Here is a 13,530-nt window from a genome sequence, read left to right as displayed (position 1 = left end):
ATTCTCAGATGGTTACTTATCTATCCCAGGAGGCCATGGGAAAGCATTCGGCAAGAAAAGAAGAAGCAGGGGAAGAGGTTATGTCATAATTTTCAGGAAAAACGGGACGCGAGCGCTTTGAAATGTAAGTAATTGGAAAGCAAAAAGACGCTTCCCTCAGTTAAATCGCATGTGTTGAGTTAACGTTAGTGTATAGTGAACTGTAGAGTTGCTGAAAGAGTAAGGATGATTTATAGTAACATTACATTTATTCATTATAAGTGTTGCAGATCAGCAAATGACAACATTAAACAGACACCTGATTGAGTGATGTGTTTGTGCTGATGTAGAATTCACTGTTGTCGACACTGTTTACATTAAACTAACGTTACATATAATATTGATAAGTCATAATTCATTTGTTTTATCTGCTTATTTGTATAGTTGATGAGGAATTTATTTATTTTTATTTTCGAACACAAAATGACCTTAGTCTTTTAAAATGACTTCTTTATTTTGTATAATCTGAAATGTCCTCAGACTGGTGCCGTGTGCATTGAGGATGAAGAAGCACAGCAGTGTGCTGGAGATAATGAAGGAGATGTTGGAAATGCTGTAGTGCCATGGACGAAACCCTGACCAGAGGCGTAGCGATCAGGGTCCCACCCCCAATGACCGTCACAACCCCCCACCCACCGCACGGTAAGTATGCACCGCACTAAGCAGTGATTTCCGGGGGTCCCTGTTAAAATAAAAATAAAATAAAACATCTATCTTTTTCTGTAACAGTTTCAAAAATGTGTGCTCTCTTACTAATATCTCTTGCACCATTGATATTTAATGAGGCAAAATTTACCACTCCCATGAATAGGAAGAGAGTCAACACGCAACGTAAAAAAAATAAGACATATACTCGTGTAAGATAATTAAAAGCTTTAGCCATTTTGACTGCTATCACTTAATTCTGATTGTGCATTTATTTTGGTAACATATTTCCTTTTCCATATTTCGGAATACTTCTTGATCAGAGAAAAAAATTCTCCTTTCAGAACACTTTAACTTTGTCTATAAACTGGGTAATGTCAGGGAAAAACTCTTTAATTTTTACTCTTCTGACATTTTTTGTCACTTTTAAAAAGTGCTTAATGTCATCTGCCGTGTACACTCTACTGGAAAAACCACTACAGGCTGCCTGTAAGGCTATAATCAGATACTTCGCCTTCACTTTCAGTTTCATTTTGACTGCTTTCCCTACCCTCCCCTTATTTAGTTGGTTTCCTTGTATATTTCTCTTTTAATTTTCTTTATTTTTGCATTTTTTTAAATGAATAATCATCCAGCTCAAGTGCAGACTCCTTCACAAACGGTTCTATCAACATCTGTTCTCCAGATTTCGATACATTATCCTCATCATCGGATTAACGTACAGGAGCTATCAACAGTTCACTCTCTGCAGCATTCTTATCTTTATTAACATCAAGCACTTTTTCTATTCCATCGACTTGTATTTCTGTCAGTATAATTTCGTCATGTTGTTCTCTCTCAACTGAAGCCGCAGCACACACTGCTCGGCAACCGCAACTTCACTCTGTGAAACGCGGGGACTTTTATTAGCGGCAGACTCATGTCTTTTCTCATTTTGGGGCACTTTTTTGGGACAATCAGGAATAAGATGTGTGTGTTTTCCCCGCATCCAAAACACTTCATTGAGTTTGTTGTGACATAAATCACGTAATAAATTCCTTCGTGACTAAAATTTAAAAGTCAGATCTATATCTTGTTATCTTTGTTATCTTGTTATCTATGTTATCTTTAAGGATCATGTACACAAACCGTCTGAAAGACACCACATATTTCAGAAGGGAGGATTTACTCCCGATCGGGATCACCTTAACTGTCAAAACTAGTTTTCCATAACATGATAACATATCTGCTAAAACCACGTTTTTTTATAAACAGAGGTTTATTTAAAAGCATGACACTTAAATGGAGTAAAAAGGAGGACCTGCGTGAATATCCTGTTATTTCAACCCCTCTCAACTAGTTTATTTGCCAAATCGATAATTTTAACAAAAATTACAACTGCGCTATTTATTCGTGAGGCGGTCAACATGTTTTCACATCCAGTTATTATGCCTACAGCCAAACTACATTCAAACTATTTTACACATCACACCACTTCTCATAAGCAAGTTTAACTCATGTAATTCACCACTTTATGTTAAATGTAGGTTGATTTATACTCCTGCATTAAGCACATTAAGCCGTATGCTACGGCACAGCCTACGCGTTGACACATAGCCCTTCGCCGTGGCTGTCGGCGTCGCTGATGTGCACCTCTCAAAAAATGTAACTACACGTTGCAACGACGTGTAGCGCAAGCTCTGTGATTGGTTGGCTAGGTAGCGCTGACGAGTATGGGCGGGACTGAGAGTCGTGCGAATGGCACGAGCCCGATGGAGCGATCATTTTACAAGTGTGGAGTCCCGTGAAGAAGGTCCGGATAGAAAATTTTGTTTTGTGTTTACCTCATAGTTAAAGTTGTTGCATGTCTGCCAGTGCCTGCCTCAAAATGAGCGAGTGTGAACCACTTATACATTCAGGAAGCGTTCAGAAAAAACAAAACAGCAGCGAAGAAACTTGACACGGAGGAACATTAACACGTCACTGCCAACTAGCGTTTCGGAAGTGTTAATGCAGACCAAGAGAGACAACGTGCAGAAGTATAAATGCACAGCTACGTGCGTTGCATGCGCGATGGGTTACGACGGTCACCTGACGCAGAAGTATAAATCAGGCTTAATGTGGAAGTGGGGAGGCACAATATTATTAGGGAAACAACTCCCTTAGAATTCCATACCTCTGTCATTCATATGTTCACTGAGGCTTTTCATCAAGTCTGGACTCCTTACTTCAATTTTATTGATGTTTCTTTTAGCTGCATTTTGAGTTATGGTATTTCATAATTGAATTATGTATTTTTTTCTTTATTTTATACATATATAATTTACTTTATTATATATATATATATATATATATATATATATATATATATATATATATATATATATATATATATACATTTATATATACATTTATATATAGCTAAGCAAAATAATATTATCTTATAGCAAAAGCAAGTTTACTTTGCTTACCCCATTGGTTGAATATTTTCAAAAACTCTCTCAACAAAAGATATCCTTGTTAACGCCCCAGTAACACCCTGTATCCTTGTTAACGCCCTGTAATATGAACCAAAACAAAAATGAAAGCATGAGAGCAGCTACAAAATAAACATGCCAAACCCCATAAAATCAACAGATGAAAGATGGAGAACTACCTGTACGATGTGTTTTTTAAGGCCAGTAATCTCTCTGATGTGGCTCTTAAACACATAAAAAGGTATTTTGAAGTAAGATATAGAGAGTGCGTGATCAGTAATGAGGGTAATGATATCTACAAGATAAGTTTTGCGAATAAAAATGGTAAGCATGCTAGTTTTTATTGATTTTTTTCAAATGAAATAAAAGTCTTTAAGAAAAATTAAACAAAATATGTGTGTGTGTGTGTGTGTGAGAGAGAGAGAGAGAGAGAGAGAGAGAGAGAGAGAACGTATATTACATATTATAATATTCTATTTCTAGTTATGATACTTATTTTTGTGTTCACAGAGCAGAAAAATGTGCTAGACCAGAGGGATCATTTCATCAACATACCTGGACAAAGGACAGTCCGTGTGAAAGCATCTGCAAATCAGGTAAGTGTCACAGTCAGAAACAAATAGATATTTAACTTATATGTATTAGTCTGTTGTACAGTGTTTTCTGCAAATAATATATGGTTCTGCGAACAAAATAAGCCAAAACAGAGACTAAGTCTTTACGCAGAGTAAAGAGACTGGTTTTGGTTTAAATTAGGCAAAATCTTTATATTTTGTGCCGCAATAAGTCTCTCAATGTGATGGAAATTACAGGTCATTATTATTAGCCTCTCTCAATTTTTTACAAAGAATTTTTTATATAGTACAGCCGTATGCAGTGCAGGTCAAACAAAAAACTCAAACAATAAAAATGCTCCGTCTGATTAAAAATAACAAGACACCAACATGCCATCTAAGTAATTGCAGCCCTATGACACGTTACAACCTGATGTCCATTTTACACCCAGAAGAAGAAATTGGCTAGTTTCCCTCTAAAATTAAAGCTGAAAAAATACTAACATTGTTTTAATTGATGTTTAACACACAAAAATCTGTTACAGTTTTTCTCAGGTTTTTGAGCTAGAGACTGGGTTTTGCAGGTAATCCATGGTGTTGTATGAATTGTTTTGAGAAATGCACTTACTGTTTTGCTAATTTCAGTTCTGATCTGAGAAATGTACCAAAGCGACTGAGAAAAATTGCTTGCGAATCTTGAGGGTTTAATGAGTCAGGACAGACCTTGTCAGTTTTGTCAAAAAAGGATTTGAGTTATGGGGCATGTTTCCGGTGTGTAATACAAGTTATTAATTGCATGTTCTACATCCTATTGCACTGTTAACATACAGTATATATTTTAATTTAGCATTTATTGTATTATGAACATGTTAAGTATGCGTAAGAAAATAACATTTAAACATTAACCTTTACAAACAAAAATACTTAATAACGGCTGTAGTTTTTAAATAAACAATTAATGCAACTATTTTTTAAATAACAACTGTAATAGATAATAATTAAATAATGAATGTATCTGTAACGGGGAGACTGACACGGAGGGATCCATTTTGCAGTATTTATTAGACACAGTTCAAACACACATCCAACACGCACTAAAGTGCGAACACACATCAACAGCAATCAATAAAGATCGTGGGGCTGGCGGCTGACAGACACGGAGTGGTTTACCAGGCATAGATCAGTGGCAGGCGGCGTGGTTCAGAGTCCGTGTAACAAGCGTGGGTCGAGGGCAGGCAGCGTGGTTCAGAGTCCGTATAACAAGCGTGGGTCAAGGGCAGGCAGAAGGCAACTCAGAGTCAGAAACAGTCCAGGGCTGCGTTTCCCAAAAGCATCGTAAGCCTAAGAAGTTCGTAGAAATGATCGTACGACTGATCTTAATATTACGGTCTGTTTCCCAAAAGCATCGTAACTTAAGTAGCACTTGAAAATCTTCGTGGATCTACGAGTGCTCTGGAGTAATCGTAAAGCCTTAAGTGCATCGTAAGGAGACAGAGTTATGAGGGCACCTGCTGGACAACCGGCAAATTGCACCTACAATTTACTTCTCTTCAAAGTCATTATTCATTTTATTTGTACGTATATCTCTATTCATTTATATTTTCTACACATTACACAATTCAATATACAAATAATAATAATTAATAATTAGGCTAAACTTTTCAAAAATAAATGTAAGAGCTTATTTATTTATTTATTTATTTACTTATTTATTTATTTTGATGTGAGATAAGCAATTTTTGAGAAAGAAATTGATAAATAATTCTACTTAATTAAGGTTTCATATAAATATCGAAAATGATGCTGATGTCATTTCCGGCAAGGACTGTTAGAATTAGTTTTATGCGAGATTGGAGCAAGACAGTGTTTTTACAGTACGACATTTCCAGTTAATTTATGTTTTTAAACTGGCTCAAAAATATTTTTTTTTTTTATGTTATTCGAGTTGAATATACATTCACACAAGTAGAAGAAGAATTATATGGATTGCTATAACATGTGCAACAATAACGAGCCATTCTATAGCGTGACATTTCAGCACTTAACAAACGGATAGCGACTCCTAAGTTGCACTTAAAGCTGGGCTACGTGCAATTGTGTTAAGTGCATTTTTGGGAAACGCACGTGAAACAATAACGAACGTTCGCAAAATGACTCGTAGAAAACGCTCTTAAGTGCTAAGATCAATCGTTATCGGGAAACGCAGCCCAGATTAATGCACAGGAGATCAGGCAGGAAAGAACACTCAGTAATGCTGGCCATGGCTGAAACAAGACTTCGCAATGAGCTGGTGTTTGAGTGCGGCTTATATAGGGAGCATGGGTCATTAACTGGATTCAGTTCAGGTGTGTGCACAATCAGTCTAGGTGGATGATGTAATTCTTAGAAATCCGGGGATGGCGGTCTCTGCTGCCCAGCGAGGGGAATGACTGGGACCGAGTCGGTGACAGAATCAGTGAAATCATCAATAAATAAATGTATATTTACTTAGTAAAATTCCTTGAAAACAAAATATTTATTATTATGTAATTAAATTTCCATTATATTTAAACATTTAATATTAATCAATATCCCATTTCACATTCTATTATTGAATAATAATCTATGGTTTCATTATGCAATATTATTTATATATTATACAACATTAATTCTTCTATATTTACCTTTTCTGTTTGATCAGGTTAGTTAAAACAGCAAACACCATATGCAAAGTTTGTGTCAAGATTGTTTAAACAGCAATTATTTGTTGTACAATACAAAACTTTTTTTTTTACCTGACAATTAAGAAAAACACCTTTTCTACCATCAACACTGGGCTTTTTAAATTACTCGCGACGGAAATGAAGAAACAGCGCCAAATAATCTACGTGTGGCCAAAAGTATATTGCATCCGTAGTGTTAAGCACTACCATAGAGAATGAATGGGAAAAGTTAAGAAAAGTTAAGCTTAACTATTGGCGGCTGCCGCATACAGTACAGTACAGATGGTCCTACACGCTATATTGCCACATTGTACAGTTGCCTAAAATACCCTGACGTGAATACAAAGAGCTGCACTTAATGTTTTCCATGGTAAGCGCAGACCTGTGGTTTGTCACAGTTCATTTTAAAAGTTTTGTTAAATACATTAATGATTCTTTTGAAAATATACATTAAAAATTTGGTTATAAAAAGAACTATGCACTTATAACCCTCTTACAGTGAAAAAAAAAACTTGTATCTGTGCTTCTACGTCCATAAATATTCTCATCAAAAGAGCACTCAATGCTCAGTAAACTCTCTGAAACAGACAAACTCAACATAGCAACTTACATAGCGTATTATAATATCATATATGAATTATATGAATAAATAAATGAGGTGCTTTATCAAGAAATGAAATTATATAATTATTATGAATTAGAAATAAAAAAAATCATACTTCATTAATAATATTAATGATGATGATGATTATTATTATTGTTATTATTATCATTATTAAGTAGGATATTGTTTAATTATTATTTTTTTTTATAAAATTTTTAAATATGACACTTGTGAACCACTGCAGAAAGTTCTAACCAGCAGGCCTCTTCATAGCATCTTCAGAGAGTCAGTTGCTATTCCTACTTAACATACCCAGAAGTTACCTCTGATTTTTGAACCAAAGCTGAGGTTTTCCACCTACTTACTCTCAAACTTACCCGGGTATGTCACATTACCTGCTTTCTGCAACAGCCCCCAGCTCTGGAGCTGTCGTTAGAAACATAGTTCCTGGCTGTGTTCTATTCCCACTTATGTTTTACAATATATGTCATTCTCAATAATATTTGTAAAGGAAACACAGGCCCTGTATGTGTTATATATTTCATTTAATATGGATAGCGAGTGTATGTTTTTACCAAATCTATCATTGGATTTCATTTTAAATGCATGTGCGTGTAAAACAATATAATTTGCACAAAGAAATGAAGGGGTTCTTCTCTAAAAAAGTTGTTACTCCATTCCGTTTAGAGTGTCAGTTTAATTTCTAAAGAGTTTAATTACAATACAATAAAGCATTAACTTGCCAAGAAATGCTTCAATTTACCATTGTAAAATAATGCCCCCACTCATGCAATATAGAACCTTATCTACTTAACCATGGAAATATATGTACACACAATAACACCAAAGTTGCGTATTTGTAAAATAAAAAAATAAAAAACATGTGCTTTCTCTCATGCTGCCTCCGTAAAAGAGCGCGTCGTAGCAATGAATTGGCTACTTGAAAATAAATGTGCGCAGCATTGGCAATCTTTATATTTTTAGCCAATGACTGAGTATAATCCTGCACTATTTTATTAACAAGTAATTAAAATGTTTTCTTTTCCCCCAATACACTTACAAATGAAGAGGGAATCTGTATCTCAGCCTTAGTATTATTTCTAATGTTTACATACTGCCATAGGTTAATTCAATACAATCTTTTATTTAAAGAAAGAAAAACAAACTAAATAAATTTTTGTGAATTGTTTTTAATCCAAGCTAATAACATGTTAGAAAATACTGCAAATCAAGCTGTCAGTATCTCATGAAATTATTTGTTATTCAAAACAAAAACAAAAAAGAAGGAGAAGAAGAAATATTAGCGCGCCGTCTAGTTGTTTTTTTTTTATTTATTTTAGGCCCGTATTCAGCTGACAGGGCATGCACAGCCAAGATACTGAGAGAAAACGTAGGCTAAATAATATATTCTGTAATCTAAACAACTCAGAAAATCTTTGTCTATGGAGTCTACTCAGAGATGACGAAATGACATCTAAACTGGCTACAAAATATATACACCATTAGTAGTTAAACAACGCATTTTCCTTATTTTAAAAAATCTACTCGTTTAAATCTTGCAATTAAGATAATTTTTAGAGATAATGTCTGTTTTTATCAACTTCTCTGTCATTTATTTCTCGTTTGCTACTTGTTGTATTAACTTGTTGATGTTATTATATTACATAGGCTATTTTATATACATAGGCTATCTAAAATCCTTTGGCTTTCAAATTTGCTTTGAACTTGAAAGAAAGAAAGAAGCTGATTTGACCTGTCAGTGTGAGCACATTGCTCCTGAATAGCAGCTCTTTTTCATTTCAGACTTTACTTTAACCTATTAAATTAAAGTGTCATAATAAATACAATTATTATGATTAAAAATGGAATTGTGTTTTGTTTATCGCATATAGTTAACTATTTATGTGATGTGGGTAAATGGTGTGTTTCAATCCGGCTACCACCGCAAGTGCGGGAAGCACTGTAATTGATGCAGTTTTTCCAATAAGGTGGTGAAATAAATACATAAAATTTTTTATTAAGTGTTGTTTACATTAAATAATAATAATACAAAAAAAAAATTTTTCAAAAAAGTATTTTGTGACACCCACATCCGTCATTAAAATGCAGGTTTATGTTTTAATTTGGGTTAATTTTGCCAACGGCCAACCTCCGCTTGTAAACCGAATGTAACAGTTACCCCTTAAAAGACTCATAATAAAATATAATTTAATTTTAAAAAAATAATTGGCATGCCTATTTTGTGTGACACAATAAATATTGCATTGTATTAAATACTGATTTATTTTAACATGCGAACAGCATACAGAACTTGACAGAGCATCTTCACGCACCTGCAGTGTTTACAGCAGCATAGAAAAACTGAATAAACTAACAAAAAATAATAAATAAATACTGCTCTAGATCTTATACACTTAAATGACAAATTTGGATTACAAAACAAAACTACTGACTGAATCTTTTTTAAGAACCGGCATATGCTTGTCAAATCAAGTTTTAATCTTCCATCAAAAAAAAAAAAAAAACATTTGGCCAGATTAGATTGCTTCATGGAAAATATGCATTTAATTAATGCTCCGCTGCTATTTTTTTTACAAAGCCTGTCAACATTTTTAATAGAAGTAATTAGTTTAAAGATTATGTCTTATGATTATGACTGTCTGTCTCACTCGTGATCCATGTGTGCGCACTGCATGTAATGAAAGACAATGACAATGAGCCTTAAGGCATAATATGTTTATGCTTAATAATATGCTTAATTTGCATAGATGTTTTATAAGCTCTAAAACGAAAGCCTTTGTTTGGTGTGAAGTTATCATTATGCTAACATCAAAAAAATTTGGATTAGTTTGATTCGTAGATTAGGCTATGTAGGCTATTGAAAATATTATATAAGAACTGTCAATAACTGTAATTTTACAAATGGAAAAAGGTTGGTTTGTTGGTTGCAGCCTACATTAAATCACCAATTGCCTATTTGTTGAGTTTATGACACTGCCCCAGGCAGCACAGAGGCAAACAGCCTCAGCGCTGGTTTGTCAACTCCTTTGTGTCAAACTGTGACCGGAAATATATTAATATAGGCTTTCTATGAAACTTCTATTTATTTTATTTAGGCTAGATTATTATTAATTTATAAAACAAACCAACACAGTCTCACGTCAACTAGTATTTGGTGCTGAATATAGCGGACTTAAGTACTTCACCCCAAAGGTTATTTGTTATTCTTTATTCCTTTAAATAATGTAGCCTAGTTGTCTTTTTAGTGAATAATGAAGGACTTATAATGCTCTGTTTCAATGTTTATCTTTATTTACAAGTAGCAGAGTATTTACAGCTAATGTATAGTCTATTTCTGTCCTTTCGCATCCCGCCCCTTTGTGCCATCTGGCGGCATAGTCGCAAACTGCAGTCATACCTAAAAAACACATTCTTTTTTTTAAAAGCGGCGGCAGTAGATTGTGCGGTGGTAATGGTCACATTGAACTCTCACCTACTGTAAATTGACTGCAATGGTGCGCTTGATGTGGGGGATCGTCTTGCACACCCTGGCTGCAACACCATCAAGGGTGTTGAGGATGGAGGCGCACGAAGATCATGCAGAAAAAGGTGCCCTCCAAGACTGCGTGAGCCTAATGTGCACCTCTAGGAAAAATACCTTCATAGTATCCTTTACGTAGCACTTATCTAGTTGTTTTGGCCGCGGGGCTGGGGGATAAACCATCTCCAGACCCATGGCCGAAGCAGCTCGGGAAAGCACGGCCAGCATATCCACTTCTGGATCCGGCAATGCACTCACCACCCTGAAGGGGAACTCTGGGGTGGATTTCTCTTTTGCTTTTCACAATGATGGCATGCACTGCCCGCGAGCACCACATTAACATGCTGGACTCCCAGGCATGCAACGCAGAGCTTGTGCCTATCATCCGGGGACAGGGAACAACCACATCCAGAAACACACGGTTGGAACGGCATCTTGAAAAAGACGTGCTGCATAACCTGCATGACAAGCTGAGCTGCAGCTTTGCTCTTTTTGGAAACTTGCTTCCTAATACAAACTGCTCTTGGAGGACCCAAAAAATACCAGGCAGGGGAGAGGAACACAGCTCGACCGTCTGCCACTGCGTATACGCGCTCTGGACGAGGAGAAGCTGCTTCTCGATCTTTCTTTCTGTAGACACAGGTTGGAGAAACCCTCAACGACTCTCTCAGACACTTGTGAAAGGCTCTGAAAGCGAAAAGGATGTCTCAGCTGAGCACATGCAGTGCTTTTATGCAAAATTCAATGTCATTGATGACAGCTGTGCACGCTGACGCCGCCAAGTCATTGGAATTTCATTGGCCCATTTTTATACTCATTCATATATTTGGATTCTGACTAAATCCCCATAGTGGACGTTTTCCACATAGCATTGCATGGAAGTTCCCCACTCGAAGGGGAATTGTTTATATTTTACATAATTTTTTTTATATTTGTTGCTGGGCTGCTAAATACAGGTTATGGCAGGTATAATACTTCATTGTCTCCAGGAAATACTCTTATTGTTATGCCCTTATCATGCATTTTCTTTATTAAACTTTTTTTTTTTGTGGTAAATACATGTCTTATATTTGTATTTTTTATTTTTAGACATGTGTGGCTGTGGTTGAACAACACAATCAAGTGGACAGGAATTTAGAATCTTCAAGCAGCATGCAGGAACAACAGCAGGTTCAACAAACATTTCCTGTGTCTGAGAAACATTTTGCTCTCATCAAAGAACAGTTTGAGCTATACAAAAACTCTGATTTACCTACACTTCAGATTGAACAGGAACCCGATGTAATCCTTTTAAAGGGTCCAAAGACAGAGGTTCTAAAATGTTATCAAAAGCTTTCAACACTTAAACAGGGGATCATAGAGAATAGGTTATCAAATTATGCTTTTATGAACTTCTTGGTTTCAAGTGACAGTATAAATCACCTTCAGAAAAGATTTAAGCAGAGTCTCAAGAGTCCAGTAATGATTGAAATTTCAGGATCAGATCTGCTTCTGTTGAGTTTGTCTGATGGAGCTCTTAAGGAGGCGGCCAATGCAATTGAGACAGACCTGTGTTCAGAGACTATACACTTGAAAAAGTCATCTGACTTTGCTACGCTAGCGTTTGAACTGAGTAATGCAGTCAAGCAGGCCAATCGTGAAAGTGTAAAAGTGGAGCTTAAATACCAGAATGATTCAAATTCTGACACTGAAGTGCAACTGGTCGGCTTCACTACTAAAGTTACTGAGCTGATGAACATCTTGCTTGAATATAAAAAAAAACATCGCAAACATCATGTCTGCCTGAGACTTCAATACCCAGAGATGGCAAAACATTTCTCTAAGATCTTGTTGATGGCTGGTGTGAAGGAGTGCAGTGTGGAAATAAAGCCAACATGTTCATCTTCCCCATGCGTCCACCTTACAGGACCTCGATGTGAAGTTGAAACCCTTGAGTCATATCTCCAGTGTGTTGTCACTAGACATTTAGAGGTGAAAGGACCTGGAGTTCAGCAATTTTTTCAAGGTGATGGTGCAACAACTTTGAGATCAGTGAAAAGTTCTTGTCAGGTTGAAATTCTGCCCACTGATGTGCCCGAAAACACAATATCATCCTCTGCTTCATCAACGAATCACTCAATGGACTATGATAATATATTACATATTAAAGTTGTGGTTGGCCTTGAACAACAACAGGTATGGCTGGTAAACTTACTATACTTTTATTTCATTGACTAAAGAAAAAACAGCACAATAAATACTAATTCTACCATTCTTTTACTTGTTTTTATGCCATCCAATTTTAAGGTAGATGTCATTATTTTCTTAAAGAATCAGGACACCGGAGCTAATGCTTAAAATATCACACATATCTAATATAAGTCAAGCCATCTTTATTCATATAGTACTTTTTATAATGTAGATTTCGTCAAAGCTGCTTTACAGAGATTACCAGAAAAATCCCAACCAATATCTCAGATTGTAAAACATGTTCTGCATTTTAAACAGCAGAGTAGTGATAGAATGCTGGTGTAGTTCTTGTAAATTAAAAATGATTCTGTTCAGTTTAATACAAATTTAATACAAAAAAAATCAATCAACCCACAGTTATCTATTCAACCTCAGTTGAAAAAAACTAATATTTTACTAAAAAAAAAAAAAAAATTTAGCGTTAGCAAAATATAGTCTAAAACAATTTTATTAACTGTAAATTATTATTTATTTACTGTAAAATTTGTGCTGGCGGTTTTCAGAATGAGAAATTGTGGTGTAATCAGTTCTGCTGTATATGAACAAAGTTTTTTTTTTTTTTTTTTTTTTTTTTTAACCAGGGCTATTGATTAATAAATTAAAGTCATTTGGATTGATGTTGTTGTGTTGATATTGTGTATGTTTTAAAAAGTCCATCTACAAGAGTTGAAGAGAGGTTTTATTAATGGTAATCTAGGACTTGAAATTAACTTTTTTACTTTGTAGCACTAGTTCTACCAAATAAAAAAATAGGAATATT

General features: G+C 35.3%; 1 protein-coding gene across 2 annotated transcripts in view; it reads left to right on the top strand.

Moving 5' to 3' along the window:
* Window positions 1-3,240: 3,240 nt before the first annotated feature.
* Window positions 3,241-13,530, top strand: part of si:ch211-163c2.3 — a 67,861-nt gene continuing 57,571 nt past the window's right edge. The window contains exons 1-3 of one of the 2 annotated variants that reach the window (XM_021478112.3): window positions 3,241-3,464; window positions 3,651-3,736; window positions 11,631-12,716. In XM_021478112.3, the coding sequence (XP_021333787.3) occupies window positions 3,308-3,464; window positions 3,651-3,736; window positions 11,631-12,716 (1,329 nt within the window). In that variant the 5' untranslated portion in view covers window positions 3,241-3,307. The remainder of the gene's footprint in view (window positions 3,465-3,650; window positions 3,737-11,630; window positions 12,717-13,530) is intronic. The other variant, XM_073908025.1, reaches the window with a different exon arrangement.

The sequence above is a fragment of the Danio rerio genome, chromosome 7, assembly GCF_049306965.1.
Source record: "Danio rerio strain Tuebingen ecotype United States chromosome 7, GRCz12tu, whole genome shotgun sequence".
NCBI lineage: Eukaryota > Metazoa > Chordata > Actinopteri > Cypriniformes > Danionidae > Danio > Danio rerio.
This window is presented reverse-complemented; position numbering and strand designations above follow the sequence as displayed.